This window comes from Leucoraja erinacea, chromosome 13, assembly GCF_028641065.1.
Source record: "Leucoraja erinacea ecotype New England chromosome 13, Leri_hhj_1, whole genome shotgun sequence".
Taxonomy (NCBI): domain Eukaryota; kingdom Metazoa; phylum Chordata; class Chondrichthyes; order Rajiformes; family Rajidae; genus Leucoraja; species Leucoraja erinaceus.
Window position 1 is genome coordinate 46,878,572 of NC_073389.1, and position 18,162 is coordinate 46,896,733.

Genomic DNA, 18,162 nt, shown 5'->3' on the forward strand with positions numbered 1-18,162 from the left:
TATGCATGCAGTAGCATAAAGTTGGCCATGTAAATGCTGTTAGGCTTCTTACATATATAAAAAGTAAACTGCTCCTGCATCAATCATGTTGCTAATCAGTATCAACAAAGCACTTAATGATCACAGCACGTTGGACGTTTTCTAAATTGTAAATTCTCTCTGTGCAGCTTCTAAAATCTGAGCTCAACTCAGTTCGTCACGTCTTGCAAAGTGAAATTAAGAAGAGTCTACATGAAAAGCGAGAAAATAATGAAACCTTAAAAAAACTCAAACTCAAAGTTAGATCTCTTGCTGAGCTGAATCAAATGTAAGTAAAATTAGGATCATGATATACGTGGGTAGAATTACCTCTACTGAACAAGCATTATAAAATCATCTTCTTGCGTATGGTGTGCACAGCCTAAAGTTGTAGGACAGCTTGTTCTATTTGATTGTGCACACCAGGTTGATTGCATTCATCGAAACAGGGCGGACCACATGAAGGTTGCAATCTCCAAATCGTCAAATCATCTGATTTATCTGTATGGAGGTTAGCCCAGATCAGCTAACCAATGGACCAGTGTTTGCCAGACATAAAGTGCTCGATTAACTCAGCTGGTCAGGCAACATCTCTGTAAATAAAGGATAGGTACCCTTCCTCAGACTGAAAGTAAGGGGGGGACTGGGGAGACCAGGACAAATTAGGGCTGGCACACAGATGACCTAAGCACCTCGGCTTCCCTGGTAGGCAAATTGTTGGCTAGGTAAGGTGTGATCTCAAGAGGGGTACATTGTTGCAAACTGTGGACCTGGTTAAACGACGAGGATGGAGAAAGGGGTGAGGGGAGTGTTACTCTTAGCTTACAACCCAGCGGTCTGAAGAAGGGTTTCGGCCCGAAACGTTGCCTATTTCCTTCGCTCCATAGATGCTGCTGCACCCGCTGAGTTCCTCCAGCATTTTTGTCTACCAGCGGTATGAATGTTGAATTTTCTCATTTTAAGTAACTTCCTCATTTCCCCACTTGCTCCACCCTAATCAGTTAACCAGTTCCACAGTTCACCAAATTGTATCCCTCTTGAGACCACACTATCAGTAGTCAACAATTTGTCTACCAGGGCACCACCCTGCCAGAGGTCCCAAGAGTGCTGGCACTGATTGGTCCTGGTCTTCCTTTAGCAAGTCCTGCTAAGCTTCAGAATGGAAACCTTTTAATTATTGCCCCCTTGCCACTGTGAAGTGATGGACAATCAATGAAGTAGAGATTGCGGCATATTGTAGTGATATACATAATGTAGAAATGCAGCAAATGGTGGGAGAACAACCCGTAGAAAGATTTCAAATTGCTGCAATATTGAAAACCTGAAGATGGCAAAAAGTGCAAAAACTCTGTGTCGGAAAGGAAACTTTTGAATTATTGCCTCCCGATTTACGAGATTATTCATGAAGGTTGTACATTGTATGAAAAGTCCAAATTATGTTGAAGGGAAGTGTGGTAGGAACAGTGGTGGTGTGCTTATGTGTGCAACTGGTGCTGAAGAAACATCACACGTGCTGAGGTGAATTACGCATGAAAATACCCAGATCAATTTCCCGATAAGCATGATATCTGAAAATGACCACCAGCCAGATCTAACCTACGTTACCTTGCATGTATGTACAATTTATGCAAGAGAAATGGGTGCCACTGGATCAAATTTCTAAGGTATACTGACATTTCTATTTAAGGTACACTCAAAATATACAGGAGAAAGAACAGCTTTATAAAGATTGCACCAAAGAATTTGAGGAAATAAGGTAAATTTTTTTGGACAACATATTGCTTAATGTGATTTTATTATGCAGCTTTTTTAAAGAAATAAATTCATAGAAAATTATGATACATTTTATTATGCCTAAAAAATGATTTTTGCTGAATTCTTAGTGACCAGTCATCAAGAGAAAATAAAAAGGTAGAAGAAGCCATTAAGAAGAATGTTGATGTATACAACGCAACTAGTAAAAGAGCCATTGAAGCGGAGGTGAAGATTTCAATTTTATTTTCATTTGAGTTCGAATTTTCCTCTTTTTAATTGGTTTTATTTTATGAAGCTATTATTTTGAAACAGCACCACAGTCTTGTATACATACTAGTATTGCACTCTTAATGTGCATGGGAACCAAATAACAGGCTGCAGATAGTGCTAATCTGAGATAAAAACAGAAACTGCTGGAAATATCTGAAGACCAGGCAGCATCTCGGAAAAGAGATACAAAGTTAACATTTCACCATTAAATACCTCAAATAGCAGAGGACAAAATCTATAGAATAAAGGCAATATCTGTGAAACCAGGGTTCTAATCAGGCTGTTATAGATTTCCTATAGAATTATAACATATTGCAAAAATTGAGCTGTGGGACATGCCCAGCACATCAGTTTGTTCCAGTGGAGAGGGAAATCAAAGTCAGTTTCACAGATGGATGGCTTAATGAAAGAGATGTGCGATTCTCCATGCTTGCATTGGGCCTTGTAAAAGCAAAACATGGTGCCATTGAACAGATCAGAGTAGGATTGAGATGGAGATTTAACATGGCCAGTTGATAACAGCACAGTTCAAGGTCACCCTTACAAACTAAACATAGGTGTGCTGCAGAGCAGTCTCCAATTTATTTTTGGTATCTCAAATGTGGAGAAACTATATTAGGAACATTGAAATCAGCCTGCCAGATTGGAAGAAGTGCAAGCGAATTGGTGTTTCACCTGGAAACACAGTTGGATTCTTTGCCAAGAAGCGAAGAGGTGATAATGTACCTCTGCTGATTGCTCATTCCCACAGGATAGATAGCTGCTGGCCATGGGGCCTGATGGATTTCAGTCTAAGATTCACTGAGCTTTTCATTCATCCACAATATCAAATCTTGAAATGAAGTTGGTAGTGCCTGAGAAGAGAGATTAGAATCTTGTAGCATCATGGCAACAAATCCAGCATTTACTGCCTTTTTTTTATATTTATTTTTATTAGAAGTATAGTAAATTACAGTAATACACATCACATATATCTTATTACATTTGTTATACCACTTCATTTTCGAGCTTTAAAAAAGGTAGAAATAAAAGAAGTAAGGAAAGTGAGCAAAAGTCGTGAAGGTGCAGGAAAGTGTTGGGAAAAGAAAGCCCCTTAAAGAAGTTAGAGAAGGAAGTAAAGAAAGGAAATAGACCCTAGAAAGAGAAGAGAAAAAAAGGAGAAACAATCGCTCTATTATAACACAAAACTCCGCAAAAAAGGATATACCAACCGTGATTTTTTGGTTTTTTTTACCCCCCGTTACCAGATCCTGGTACCCTGCCTCGTGTCTATTTTTACACTCATCCTACCACAACTCATTACATTCTTCCCACATTCCCATCAACTCCATCTGCACCTGTCCCATCAATATTTTACCACTGATCTACATATTGGGGACAATTTACAGTGACCAATTAACCATCCACTCAACACAATGTTGGGATGTTGGAAGAAACTGGAGCACCCGGAAGAAACACTTGGAGCCACTGGGTGAACGGAAAAATTCCACACAGGCAACATTAGAGGTCAGGATTGAGCCGGGTCCCTGGAGATGTGAGGTAGCAGCTTTACTAGCTTCCCCTTTGTGCCACTCCACATAATTTGAAAAGGCTCGAAGGGCCGAATGGCCTCCTCCTGCACCTATTTTCTATGTTTCTAATTGATGTTCAGCAATAATTAAAAATTCAAGACATCTGTCTTACAAATGATCAGAAACTAAACTGAGTCCTTTATCTCTCTCTCTTCCTCACCACAACACCATGATAGTTCTGTATGTTGTTATTGGAAGAAGCAGTTCAAATGTTAGTTCTGTGACTTCTTCACTACAGATTTAGAGAACTGTTTTATTTTTTAATAATAATATATATATTAATCACTATTTAAATATAGAATTTAATAAATTAAATCTGTTGATGTATTAGTAATGAATAATTTAGAGCACAGCTTCATACGAACAAGATTATCGAAGAATAATGGAATATTGGTTAAGAAACATGCAAATAATGTTTACATATGGATTTGAGGTTTGAGATGTTAGTTTTATGAAAAGAAAATTTTGAAGCAACTAAAATCGTCTTGGTTGGAGTTGTACTTGGTTTCAAATTTCTCTGTACATTAACTTGTCGTCTTTACCCAGGTGGCTGTGCTGGAAGAGCTGCAGAAAACACAGTTGGTTTCCCATTACAGAGCAGCTGATAAGACAAAATGTAATTTGGAGAAACTGAGAGCATTGAATATCAAGTGAGTTCGGGGGAAAAAACAAAAAGATAAAATCTACGAAAAAAGGCGAAAATCTTGTCAGAAGGCAGAGATAACAAAAATTGTCGTAAAATTTTAGGACATTTTAAACTTTGTGAATGACCAGGACCAGTACGCATACATTAAAACAAAAGGCAGATGTTTAGAATCTATATCAGTATTAACCATAGAAGAAGCGAATGGATATTGGACAGTCTGAGGAAACTAATGCTAAATCAAACTGAAATAACGAATGAAATAAATAATGTCACAAGTCCACTCGAAAGATTATTTCCAAATTAAGATTATAAAATGAAAGTGAGTACTGCTTGTTGTCCAAAGTATTATTATTCCCATAGTTTGTTTAGATTGAAAATTCTGTGCAGTATTTTATGGAAAATAAGAATGAGAAACCAGTGAACTATTATAATAAATGTTGTCAAGAAATTATTAGTGTATAATTAAGGATTAAGCGAACAAACATCTGGATTTTGTTTTAATTTTGTGGCGAAATAAAGTTGTGTCTAATGAGCACTACAGCATTTTTGAAGAAGTGATTAAAATGATGGATAGTTATTATACAGATTTCTAGAGATTTCTCATAAATTGTGGAATTGAAGGCAAGTTTTATGACCTGGCTCGGAAATTAGCTGAGCAACAATAGACAGTAGTAGTCCTTGTATCGGCAGGAGGAGTACGACTAAAGGCATGCTGTATTAATTAACTAAGATGGTAGGACAGAAATATCAGTGATCTAAATATGCCATAAAAGAATAACCTGCGCATTAAATCAACAAGCCAAACCAGGTAAATGGATTCAGGAAAAATAAATGGGGTTATCCACTTTTCCAATGTCGAAGAACAGGGCATGTTCTGCTGTAAATAGTGAAAATCTAATAACAATATATAGGCTCAAACAGGTTTAGGAGTTCATGTATCAGGATTATTAAATGTCATGGTCAGAACCAGAAAATTATCAGTGAGGAAAATGGAATGTAGGTCATAAGTGAAAGGAGCAGAACTAGTCTATTCTGCCATTCAATCATGGCTGATCTATCTATCCCTTCTAACAGCATTCTCCTGTCTTTGCCCCATGACCCCTGACACCCATACTAGTCAAGAATCTATCTCTCCCATAAAAATATCCATTGACTTGGAATAACTGGAATACAAGGAATTGTCCATAACAGTCTGTGATATTCGAAACGGGGTGGATTTACCAGAATGATACCTGGATTCCAAGAATTAAATTAGTTCAATTACATAAACCAAGGTCTATGGATTAAAACATTAAATTAATTAATTGGAATTTTCCAGTTTTGACAGAAACATATGATTGCTAGAAACTAATTCCATGGATTCTGAAGTGTGAAAATTGGCAGCAAGCCCTTCTGGAAAAAGCATTAAAGGATTGAACAAATTTGGGATCCTCTTCCAGGGATTGCAATTTATGCTGTAATTTATGAATATGTGCTGGAATAAAGTGGTAATGCTATTCCACGAGCAGCTTTATTGAATTTGAATATTCTTTCTTTAATGCAGCACATCAGCTATTCCACAACTACGCATGTCAATTTCTGCCTGGGAATATTTATTGTTTGAAATTCAACGTACAATCCATCAAACTGAGGTGATACAACTGTTGTTATTATTTATAGACTAAGCCTCCTTGTTGTCTTTCTACCAAAATACAAAAACAGCCGCTAAGTAAAACTGTAAGATGTAGAATTGAAAAAAATAAATTGAATAATTCTCTTTTTATTTGTACGTAACACTACTTATCCTGTCTATTATCCTTGTACATTGGATGTTCCGTTTTTGTTGAATAGAGTAAGTTCCACCTCTTCCTCGATATGCCGCAGTGATCCAAATCCTGAAGACATTTTCTGAATAGAAAGCTGTTTTCTCTTTGCAGCATAGATGCCAGGTTGATTCCTGTTTGAAGAACGTTGACCAAGAATGTTGATCCTAAATACATTGTGGTATTCTCTTACAGGAATGTTTTAAAGATCAGATTACTCGGGTGAAAGCTGGAATGCACTTAAGCAGCCTGGCACCAGTGACTGTACCAAGCCTCCCAATGCCACCACCTGTATGTATTCAGTGAAACATTTTTCTAAGAGTATTTAAGATTTTTAAAATGATGTAGATGCATTCTGCCAAAAACATAACATCTAGCATCATACCTCAATTATAAGTACAGGAATCCTACATTAGACAGCATTGAGTAGGTATCAATCTTAAAAAGTGGGGCCTTGGAAGAATGCTTAATTTAGAGATATAACGCGACAATAGGCCCTTCGGCGCACCGACCAGCGATACCCGCACATTAACTCTCTCCTAAACACACCAGGGATAGTTTACAATTATATCAAGTCAATTAACCGACAAACCTGTACTACTTTGGAATGTGGGAGGAAGCCGGAGATCCCGGAGAAAACCTACGCTGGTCACTGGGAGAACGTTTAAACTCTGTACAGACAGCACCCATAGCCAGGATCGAACTTGGGTCTTTGGTGGTGGAAGGCAGCACCTCTACTGCTGTGCCACCATGCCAACACAATGATTTAGGTACAATTCTACACTCTAGCTGAAGGAAGAAATTATACAAGTTGCCACAGTTAGCATTTGGGTTGGGTCTTGGAAACAGTCCAGTGGCCCACTGTCCTAGAAATTGCCAGCAAAAATCAAATTTCAAAGTAGAAATTATTCAACTGAAGTCCAAGATTCAGCAAAATCAGATTCCTCACCTATCGTATCTGACAGACTTAATTTAATTGCTGTAAACCAAGCAAAGACTAGTACCAGGAGTAGACCATTCAGACCCTCTAGCCTTTTATACCATTAAGTGAAACCGTGACTAAGCTAAATGTAAATTTAGTTTGTGTGATGTAGCTCTGAAAATCTTGAAACACTGACCAGAATTATAAAAAACTTGTTCAGCCTATTTTTTGGTGATAGTTAAAATGGTTAAGAACTGTTTTCATACTGCCCTTAAATGAAAGAATTCCAAAATTCCAAATCATTTTGCAATTAAATTATGAACTTCAAGTAGAATGTTGGAGCTGAGAAAGATGGAATTGTAAAGGATTTTCACTTGTTTCAATGAATGTAAAGTTATCCAAAGCAAAATGGGCTTCTGGTAGAACTATGCAGTAGTTCCATGGTGAAAGTCAGATGACATGAATGCAAAGTTCTGAAGTGCAGGATTTTGTACTAATTTCAATTACCTTTGGCTTCATGCCAAAAGATTTTGAAAATAACAATACATTGACACATCACAGAACAGCAAGATAGGCATTCAGAGTGCTAGATGAATGGGGCTTTGTACCCCGATGTTCAAAATGAGATGGACTTCATGTAGGTTAGCGCTCACAGGCTATCAAGCATATTGTAAAAGTAAAGTCTTGAAGTGACATTGGCAGATTGAGTGATTCAGAAATCTAAAGTAGAAAAACAGATGCTGAACATTTGAAGTGAAAATAGAAAATGGGAAATTGTCAGGAGGTCAGGCAGCAAATGCAGAGAGTTATTGACCATGGTTAAATGTTGTGTCTATAGGAACTGCAAATGCTGGTATGCTGAAGATAGACATAACATGCTGGAGGAACTCAGCGGGTCAGGCAGCGTCTCTGGAGAAAAAGGATGGGTGACATTTCGTGTTGGGACCTTTCTTCCGACTCCCGACCCGAAACGTCATCCACCCTTTTTCTCCAGAGATGCTGAGTTACTCCAGAACTTTGTGTCTTTCTGTGGTTAAATGTTGACCCTATTTCGATCTCCACAGGCGCTGCCTGATCAGAGTATTTCCTGCGTTTTCTGTTTTTGAGTTTCTGAAGCAGGATGAAGGAATTCTTAGAAATGATTTGTACCAGCTAGCCTTAAGTCCTAAATGTGGATTTAACTACAAGGTTGAACAACTGAGATTGGAAAGATTACTAGAAAATATGTTTTAATACTTTAATTTTGTTGCAAACTTAAATTATGTGTGTTTCAATTCAGGTGATGCTGGAAATGTCAACTATTGATGATCCTGCCATTATTGCATCTTTCCCTCGTGCTGCAACTCCGCTCCTGGAGTTACAAATGCAAAAACATAATTTACTACTGCCACAAGGCTCAACTATTCTAACGGAGAATTCCACGCCGTCAATCACAAGAGCCACTATAGAAAAGACAAAGTTTCCATCCAGCTTTCAGGACCAGCATTCCTCAAACCATTTTCAATCTGGTGCTGCTTGGACCAAGCCTCGGTCTACCTGGTCACCAACAAGTAGTCGATCAGACTCACCTGTGGGACCGATACTCGCAAGCTCTGCTGAATCGCAGCCTTCTACAAATCAATCTGCACATGCAAAATCTCAGCAATGCAATAGCTTTGATAAGATAATCTTCCGTCTTTTAGCCATGTTCCCTGATTATACACAGTAAGTCTTCTGGAAAAGTAACTGCAATTAACGTATGTACAACGTGTGGAATAGTGTTCTGGTGACTAAATTTCCCGATTAATCATCTTGAGACAGTTGTATAAAAGTAAATAATTAATTTTACAAAATATGAAGCCTGTCTTAGTAGTTGTGCCCATAAAATTCTTGTGTTGTTATTGAAACCTATCAGGTTCACCAACATGTTTCAGAGATTGAAAACTATGTTTGCTAGGTATAAATTGCATTCGACTCCAGATTCACAGCAATATGGTTGAATTTGAACTTCCCTCCAGATTGGTTTAGCAAGCTATTCAATTTGTTCAAACCCTCTGTACTATGACATGGCCAGAATAGAATAGCATTATCCGTTGGGAACTGATTTGAGATTGGTAAGGTTTCCCTCTGTCCTGTTAACTTTAAAGTGCTCTTCCCAAACATTTGGAAACTGGTACTTAAATCTGTCCCATAGATAGCTGATAGGTATCCCATAGATAGGACCAAAAGACATAGGGACAGAATTAGGCCATTTGGCCCATCGAGTCTGCTCCGCCATTCGATCGTGGCTGATCATATTTTCCCACTCAACCCAATTCTCTTGCTTTCTGTCCATAACCTTTGGTGCCCTTAACATCAGCGAAGGAAAGTTGTGTGCACTGAATCATATTCCAGCTGATGTACCAGATCTCAAGGGAAATTAGAGATAAGCAGTAAATGTTAGACTTGCCAGCAATTCCTACATCCTGTAAATTTGCTTCAAATCGCACATTATCATTTCTGAGAAGGCCAGGTTTAAAGTTACTGGATTTTTTATAGTACATTGGCATTAAGATTTTTAAACCAATATTTGTCCAAAGCAATCAAAATGTAATTATCTTTGACTTTGTTCTCATCAAGGAAAAATGAAACTACCTTATTTGGCAGGAGAAATAAGTTGCATGCAATGAGAATTTCAGTGGCTTACAGATCCCAAAGGGAACGGTGTCCAATCTATATTGACTCTGTTGCCGCAGGCTTCAGCCCCTCACTTTCAGAAATGTCCCAGATTTTTTTTGGTATTTGATGACACAGTTCAATCAGTATTGGGAATGAATAATTGCATGAAGCTGGGTTGAAGTTAATGCATTTATTGCTGCTACTAAGGTCCTTCAGGATCAAAGACTACTTATTACTACTCAAGTTTTATGGGTTCTGAGTAGACATAGGGAAGTGGGAAGTGGGATCATTTTGGGAAGTGCATGCTTCCATAAATCGGACAGAAGCTGCCTGAAAGGGCCCAGGTATTTTGTCAGGTGGTTCATTCTGCCTGTCATTTACGCAGGTTTCTGAGCGGTCCTGTGCATAGACTCAAGTTCTCCTACCGTCCCAAATGCCGCAACTTCACTTTAAATAGTCCTGGGCCCGGGATTCCCAAAGTCAGTGGTGTTGTTGCTTTTTTTTTTTTTACAAGACTTTGATCATATCCTTGAATATTTTGGACCGGTTCCAACTCAAAATGTGTCCTATTCATATTCTCCAGGGATGCTGCCTGACCCGCTGAGTTACTCCAGCACATTGTCTCTTTCCTTGATATTTTCCTGTTCACCTGGTGATTTCTTGTGACCGAACTAAGAGTCATGTCTTCTTCTGGATTCCAATAATGGCATGTGTATGATGTGGCCTGCCCAACAAAGTCAACTTGGGTGCAATTAGGCTCAAATTGGCGTTGGTTGATACATTCTTCTAATGTTTTTATAGACAGTATTGCTGCTATCTTGAGTTACCTTGGGTGTTTGCGGTGGACTATCCAGGTCTCGAAAGTTTATGGGAGAGCAGAGATCACTCGTCAAGTGGACCATGAGTTTGAGGGTCTGAGAATTTGCTTTATACACCATTTTCCATTTTGCCCTGCATTTTGCTTTTCAGTGCCAGCCTGACGAACTTCATTAAAGAAGTTCGTAGTGCAAATGGTGGTTCCCTTTCTGGATTAGTGTACGATGAGATAATCAATCAAGTGGCAGATCACATCCTGGATCATCAGGACAGAAAAAAGGTAAGAGAACAAACCTTGACCTATAAATGGGAAAAACGTGAAATATTTTTAAGATTGATATATTCCTTGGCTCTCTGCTATTTAACAGAATGGGGGAGGGGTGGCGTGTACAAGTTGGGACAGTAGGGTGCTGAAGTTATAATGTAAAATGTATAAGGATCTTTTAGAAACCTTGCGATTTTGTATATGAACAAGAATGAAAACACTAACTATTAATTATATTGTACCATAGGAATCATTGCTGGGTCTACTTTTGTATATTATTTATATTAATGATTTGGATGTGAATATAGGTGGATGCTTAAGTAAGTTTGCTGATGACACTAAAATTGATGAGATAGTGGACAGTAGAGCTGGTTATCTAAGATTACAACAGGATCATGATCAACTGGGCCAATGGGCTGAGGAATAACAGGTGGAATTTAATTCAGATAAATGCCTTTTGGCAAAACAAATCGGGGCGGGACTTGCACAGTACATGGTAGCATCCCAGGGAGTGTTGTAGAACAGGGAAATCCATGGGTGCAGATACATAGTTCTATAAAGATGGTAACACAGGTAGACATGGTGGTGAAGAAGGTGTTTAGCACACCTGCCTTGATCAGTCAGGGTATTGAGTACAGGAGTTGGTACGTCATATTACACCTGTACATGGTTTTGGTAAGTTCACATTTGGAGTATTTGGGAGTACAGTTCTGGTCACCCTGATATAGGAAGAACAACAGATGCTGGCTTAGACCAAAGACAGACACAAAATGCTGGAGTAACTCAGCTGGTCAGGTAGCATCTCTGGAGAAAAGGAATAGGTGACGTTTCTGGTCTAGGCCCTTCTTCAGACTGAGTGTCAGGGGATAGGGAAACTAGAGATATGAAAAGGTACAGAACAAATCAAAGCCGGCACCAATAGGCAAATAGCCCACAATGGTCCATTGTTGGCTGTAGAGTAGGTGATAACGAAGAAATGATCTCCTTTTACCGAAGGATTTTACTTTGACCGTAATAATAGCCAGAGATGAGCACCATGGACAGCACACAATCCTCTCCCTACTGAAGCTCATTAGTTGCCTCTGGGATGCGACCCTCATGAAATAACATGCAAATCATTGGGCCAGATCTTATGCTGAAAATGATGGCAAAACTTTCTTGCTCTGTGAAACTGGCATTAACTTCAAGATTTCAGTCGTGTTTCTAGCAGAAAGTCTCTGGATCTTTGACAAGTTGTGCAATTTGCAGCTTTTCTGTTATAATTGAATAAAGTTGTTAGAATTGATTTCAATTTGACGTACTTATAAATAGGTCTCATTACTTAATTATTTGAAAATCTTGGACTGTTACATGAAGGCTGAGTGAGGTTTTTAATGGCATGCTAAGCCATAATTACCATTTATTAAACTTCTTGCCCTCGAGTGACTTTTGTCCTTTGTAATTGCCACCGAACTAGATGAAACAAGTAATTTAAAATCATATTTTAGCATTTAATGGCACTTGAATTGCTCCCTTAATCTTGTGTATGTTCTGATCTTTATTTATCACACTCCATAATGTATTAAAGTTAATTAAAAACACATGCTTTCTTTCCCCGGCAAGATGCCCATTGGGAATTCTGTGATTAGTTGCTCTGTGATGACTTTGGGAACTGGAGTCCCTGACATGATGCCAGGCGGTAGCAGGTCGTGGAAATGGGGTGAATTTTGCCATGCAGACCACCAAAGTAGTTTGTGGGGAATTTTCTTTGAGATCAGCAGTTTCCCTGTGGCTAACCATAAATTCTGGGCCATTTTAATTAAATTCCTTAAGATGAGACTGCTGCCATCAAGTTATCTGGACTTGAGTACACAATACTTGGGCAATATAATTTGCAACCAGTTGTGAAAGAATAATATTGCTGGGGCAGAAAAATGTAAAATTAAAAATCAAAGCAAGATCAATTAAACCTGGCAATTTCCCTTAATTTGGTTTCTCTATAAAGTTAATGCTTATTATCAACAGTACAATAACAATGTGTAATCCTCAAAAGTATTCATCTTCATAAAATATGGTGCATAATCAAATATGAATGAATAATGCAAAGGCAATCAAGCCTTTGTGGAGGTGCATAAAGATCAATGAATAGCGCAGTAGATTCATGGAAACATGTTCAAATACAAGCACCAGTATCAAGATGGGATGATCAATGCCTAAGCAACATTTCTATTCTCTGTGGGGAAAGCTGGGTGAGAGCAGGAATGCACCATATGGAGGGCTATTTCATCAACTATGGCACAGGGGAAACTATATTTCTAGGAGGATCTTTCAGATGCCCTAACATAGAAGACATCATCTTGGGAACTAGACAGCAGATACCGTAACATTGAGGAAAAGGGAAAGCATCCATATGGAAGGCTGGATGGAGGACAATAGTCAAAGTAACTGAGTATGTGGGTTGTAGAAGGTGTTGGTAGCGAAATACTCATCTTTTGGAGACAGCTTCATAATTTGGGGCTCGTATAAAAACCTTCAGCAAGGGTCTTTGAACCTCTCCGATTTAAAACTTTCCATTCCGAAAAAACTGCTGTAAGTTTTTTGATCCAAGGTTTCATTTGGATTAATGATAAAGCGTTATTGTAAACATTTTTAATTTGGTGGCATCTCCCACTTTTGTTCATTAATCAGGCTAGTAGAGCTACATTGTTAAACACCATATTCATAATCAGTTGGGTCTTGCAGATGCATATCTTTTGAGGCAAAGAAAAATAGCATTGTTTTCTCATGTTGCAAAAATATTTTGGGTAAAATGACCATGTCCCAGTAGAGCTCGGTAAATATCTTAAAGGAAACAAAGGTATGGCTTAACAAAAGAGGGATAATTTTTTGTGAGAAACGTGGGAGAATAACAACATGAGAATAATTAACCATTTATTGCAAATTGCTTATCGTGCTTAAAAAAAAATGCCTAAATTATGTTTTTTTTTTCCTTTGTTGCAATGGCAGAAAAAGTGAAAATCCGACAAAGATCATACATTTGTAGTCAAATGCAGCTAGAGTAACCTAACCTAAATGTCTCTAATGAACACAGCAATCTTCTAAAATGCATTTTAGTTGTGAGTGAATGTGTGGATAAGATTGTGGAACTGCCAGCAATAATGGACTGCCATCTACTGCAGTGACCACTTCTTTTCCTGGCTTGCAAAACAGAAGCTGGATAGTGGAGTGTTTCCATCTTAAATTGGTTATACAGTGCCCTCCTGTTTGGGACAAAGACCCATCATTTATTTATTTGCCACTGTACTCCACAATTTGAGATTTATAATAGAAAAAAATCACATGTGGTTAAAGTGCACATTGTCAGATTTTAATAAAGGCCATTTTTATACATTTTGATTTCACCATGTAGAAATTACAGCTGTGTTTGTACATAGTCCCCCCCATTTCAGGGCTGCTAAATTGTGATATGGAAACAATCACTATCCTTCAGTGGCTGTTGGATTTTTACCCAGTAAAAAGCTAGTTCATTTCAACACAGCGGGTGCAAATGGCTTTGATGCCTCTTGGAAAAAGATTGCAAGTTTATTAAAACTTTAGAACTTGTAGCCAAGGCAGCTGAAGGAAATAAGTAGACTTAAAGAAAATAAATGGTCTTTATTAACAGTAATGACTTAAATTCCCAGTGATTGAACAAAATACATTTTGTTTAAATCACACTTCGACAATGTCATTGGTTGTTAGAATTGATATTGTATTTTTTAAAGAGCAACTGGCAGGATTAATGTGTGTTTTTGTTAAACCGTGTTTCAGGTCCAGTTTCCGTCTGCCAACTTTCAACAGGCAACAATCCTGGCTGACCAAAGATCCGCTTTTGTCCCAAGTGATGTCCCAAAAACTAACTCGGTGAACAGAAAGTCCAGACTACCCGATGGTCTTTCCCAACCTTGGCGACCAGTCAATGTTCACACTGCTCCACAGTGGCAGGGAAGCGGTAACATAGTAAGTCAAAGTCAAATGAAGTCAGGTTCCATTACCTTACGACATAATGGAATAAGAATTCCTCATGTAATAAATTCTTGCTCACCAGTTCAGCAGTGTGAATGACAGAGTATTAACAACATGCTAATTGGCCAGCTGGTTGGCAAAACTCTACCCTAATTTGGTAAACAGGTTACTGCCTGATTTTCTGCTTTACTCCCAACAGTTTACCAGTAATCTCCCCTTCTTTCTCATTCCCGGAACCGCACGGAAACCTTGGGTGACGCGCAAAGTCTCCAGAGGTTTCCGTTCAGGTTTCCTAAGTGGGACGGGGGCATTACTGTACCTGCACCTTAACCTCCCACAAAATATTCTCTGTTCATCGATGTCATAATTACTTTTACATTTGTTGTTGACTGCCAATTAAAGAATTACAAGCAGAAACTTCAATTCATGAATTTTGCATCTTGCATCTAATTTCTTTAATTAAACTGCCTGTATATAGATTTTAAAAATATTTAGTGCTTAAATTTCAGCAGCAGAATCAATGCACTATTTAACCACAAGTCCTAGATGCTTTATTTTACTCAGCATCCAAACATCAACCCACACTTGCATCAAGTTTAATAATTGTTTCAATGTCCAAGGTCATGCAATATGACATTCCAATGCAGTGAATCCTGACTATGCAAATGCAAGCTCCTTTAGAATGTCCTGAAAACAGAATTTTCCTTGAGCAAAGTCTCTTATTCTTTACAAAATCCCAGAATTATCCTGTTTAAGAAGGAACTGCAGATGCTGGAAAATCGAAGGTAGACAAAAGTGCTGGAGAAACTCAGCGGGTGCAGCAGCATCTATGGATCGAAGGAAATAGGCAAAGTTTCAGCCCTAACCGTTGCCTATTTCCTTTGCTCCATAGATGCTGCTGAACCCGCTGAGTTTCTCCAGCACTTTTGTCTACCTGGAATTATCATGATTGGTTCCAAAATCAAGTGATTTTTGGCAAATCCATATGACTTTGAGGATATCCAAGATGTGATCTGGCTAAAAAGTGGATGTATCTACATTTAAGATTAAAAAACAATTGATGTAATATCTAAATTTAATTTAAGATTACACAGCATCACTTCAAACCAAGAGCCTGGTTTGGATTAAGATGAAGGATTGGTAAATAGAAGACAATAGGATATAATGGCAGGCTGTTGATCACTATGTGCCATAAGGATCATTTCTGTAATAATTATCAACATAAAAGACTTGCAGTAATATTGAGGCTGACATCAAGATATTGGGCATCGGTAAGAAGGCAGATAAGATACAATGTGTAGGAAGGAACTGCAGAAGCTGGTCAAAACCATTCTTCAGTGTGAAAGGTCTTGACCTGAAATGTCACCTATTCCTCTTATCCAGATATGCTGTCTGACCCACTGAGTTACTCCAGCTATTTGTGTCGATCTCTGGATAAGATACAAGATTGGCCTTTTAAATTAAAGTATATTCGAATGGACATTTAGGTGACTTTTAATCTAAGAGAGAAAATGGGAGAAACAAGCAATGTTGAAATGTTTTCCTTTTTCTCATTGTAGATATTTGACGGCGAGCCGTGTATTATTTGTCATGATGATTTAACGCCAGACGGCATGTGTGCGTTGCAATGCGGGCATCACTTCCACGAGGTGGTAAGTTAATCACACTTGTTCTTACTTTTGGCGTGTAATGCGCGGCCTATTTAGACTTTGGAATGTGCTCACGCTGACAAATGGAAAATAAGGTCATTCCTGAAGTTTTGTCAGGTGAAGAAATGCTGCGAAGAAAAGGACACACCAGCTTCAACCATGTAGGATGTTAGCCTCCTGTCCCAGTGTTTGAGGGGCAGGAAGGAAGATTCTCCTCTTATAAATTGTGCACTGGCCTCCTCATATTTTCATTGGAGACAGAAGGGATTGCTTATTTTTGTAACTAAACTGGATTTATTTGGTTAAAAATAACATCTATTTTTTGCCTGTGAACTGCTTGCCGCTCCACAGAGAACAGTACAGTGCAAGAGCAGACCCTTTGGCTCCCAATGTCAGTGCCAAACATCATGCCAAGGCCATCTCTTACCTGTGTGCATGTAAACCATATCCCTCCATTCCCCGAATATCCTTATGCTTATCCAAAATTCTCTAAAATGCCACTGAGTGTGGGAGGAAACCTACGTGGTCACGGGGAGAACGTACAAACTCCGCACAGACAGCACCCATAGTCAGGATCGAACACGGGTCGCTGGCGCTGTAAGGCAACAACTCTCCCACTGTGCCACCCGGGTCTATTGACACTTAATCCTATTTGTATCTTGGGAGTACTTAACTATATACAATGCAACAATATCAATATCTGTGAACATAATAAAATGAATATGTTGTGATTAAGCTTTTTCTTATCCTACAGTGCATCAAGCAATGGCTGAAAGCAAATAGCACCTGTCCAACATGTCGAGTCCATGCTCTCCTGCCTGAGGACTTCCCCATGCTGCCTGGAATATTAACTCCACTAAACTTACCTTTCTCATAATGAATTGTTATTCTGACTATTTAATGCCAACTGTTTTCTCTCCACTGGATACAAAATAATTACTTTTATAATAAAGTAAAATTAATTATATCTTGAAATTATGTACTTCAGCATATTAAAGTGACCTAACTGAGAAGCAACAGATCCAACTCTGCTACAGTAAAGGTTACGAGTGGTGGATTAGCAGGCTTTTTGGCTATACTTTCACAAGAAATTTGCATAATTTTTTTAATTGATTTTAAAATTCATAAATTGACTATTGTATAATCAAGGAAGATATTAAAACAATCTTATTATGTCATGTGCTTTCTTACAGCAACTCAAATGTAACACCTTTCATTATGTATCAAACTATTAAAAGACCAAAACGAAACACTGGAGGAATCTTGAATAGAAAACGCAGCCTACCCCTTTGTTCAACCCATCCTGTCTCCACCTTCACTGCTTCTGAAAGATTTGTTTTACTCTCTTCCCGTTCTAATGGAAGTCCTGGACACAAAACAAATGTAGTCTTTGCCTTTGTAGTGGAAGGCACGAAAAGCTTAAAAATAGTTTAGGGGCAGGAAGCAATGTATTTGGTAAATTAAGGGTTAACACATCCCTTCGTCCTAATAATCTACACCCTTATTTATAAAAGAACCAGAGATATTAAACGCATTGGTTGGTTATCTTCTAAAATTCCATTGATTCTGGAGAAGTCCTAACTGGTTTAAAAAAAGGAAGCTATTTTTAATGTTAAGAGGCATATAAAGTGTCAATAAGACATTGAAATTGCAATTAAGGAACTAAAGTACTAAGAGAAGTATATAGAAGGTTAATAGGATTTTCTGATAGTGAAATATTCAATTTTAATTTCCTGAGAATGTAATATGCAGCAGGCTAGAAAAAGGGGACCAGTAAAAATAAACTGGATTTTAAGGTTACTGAACAAGAAAAGGGGTTAAATAGTT

At 38.2% G+C, this 18,162-nt stretch overlaps 1 protein-coding gene across 1 annotated transcript in view; it reads left to right on the plus strand.

Annotated features, from left to right (window-relative positions):
• Positions 1-17,585, plus strand: part of ttc3 (tetratricopeptide repeat domain 3) — a 76,694-nt gene extending 59,109 nt beyond the window's left edge. Inside the window, 11 exon segments of the mRNA XM_055645131.1 lie at positions 168-307; positions 1,706-1,774; positions 1,902-1,998; positions 4,161-4,264; positions 5,804-5,891; positions 6,258-6,353; positions 8,264-8,688; positions 10,591-10,717; positions 14,492-14,680; positions 16,246-16,338; positions 17,090-17,585. Of these exon segments, the coding sequence (XP_055501106.1) occupies positions 168-307; positions 1,706-1,774; positions 1,902-1,998; positions 4,161-4,264; positions 5,804-5,891; positions 6,258-6,353; positions 8,264-8,688; positions 10,591-10,717; positions 14,492-14,680; positions 16,246-16,338; positions 17,090-17,212 (1,551 nt within the window). The 3' untranslated portion in view covers positions 17,213-17,585.
• Positions 17,586-18,162: the final 577 nt, after the last annotated feature.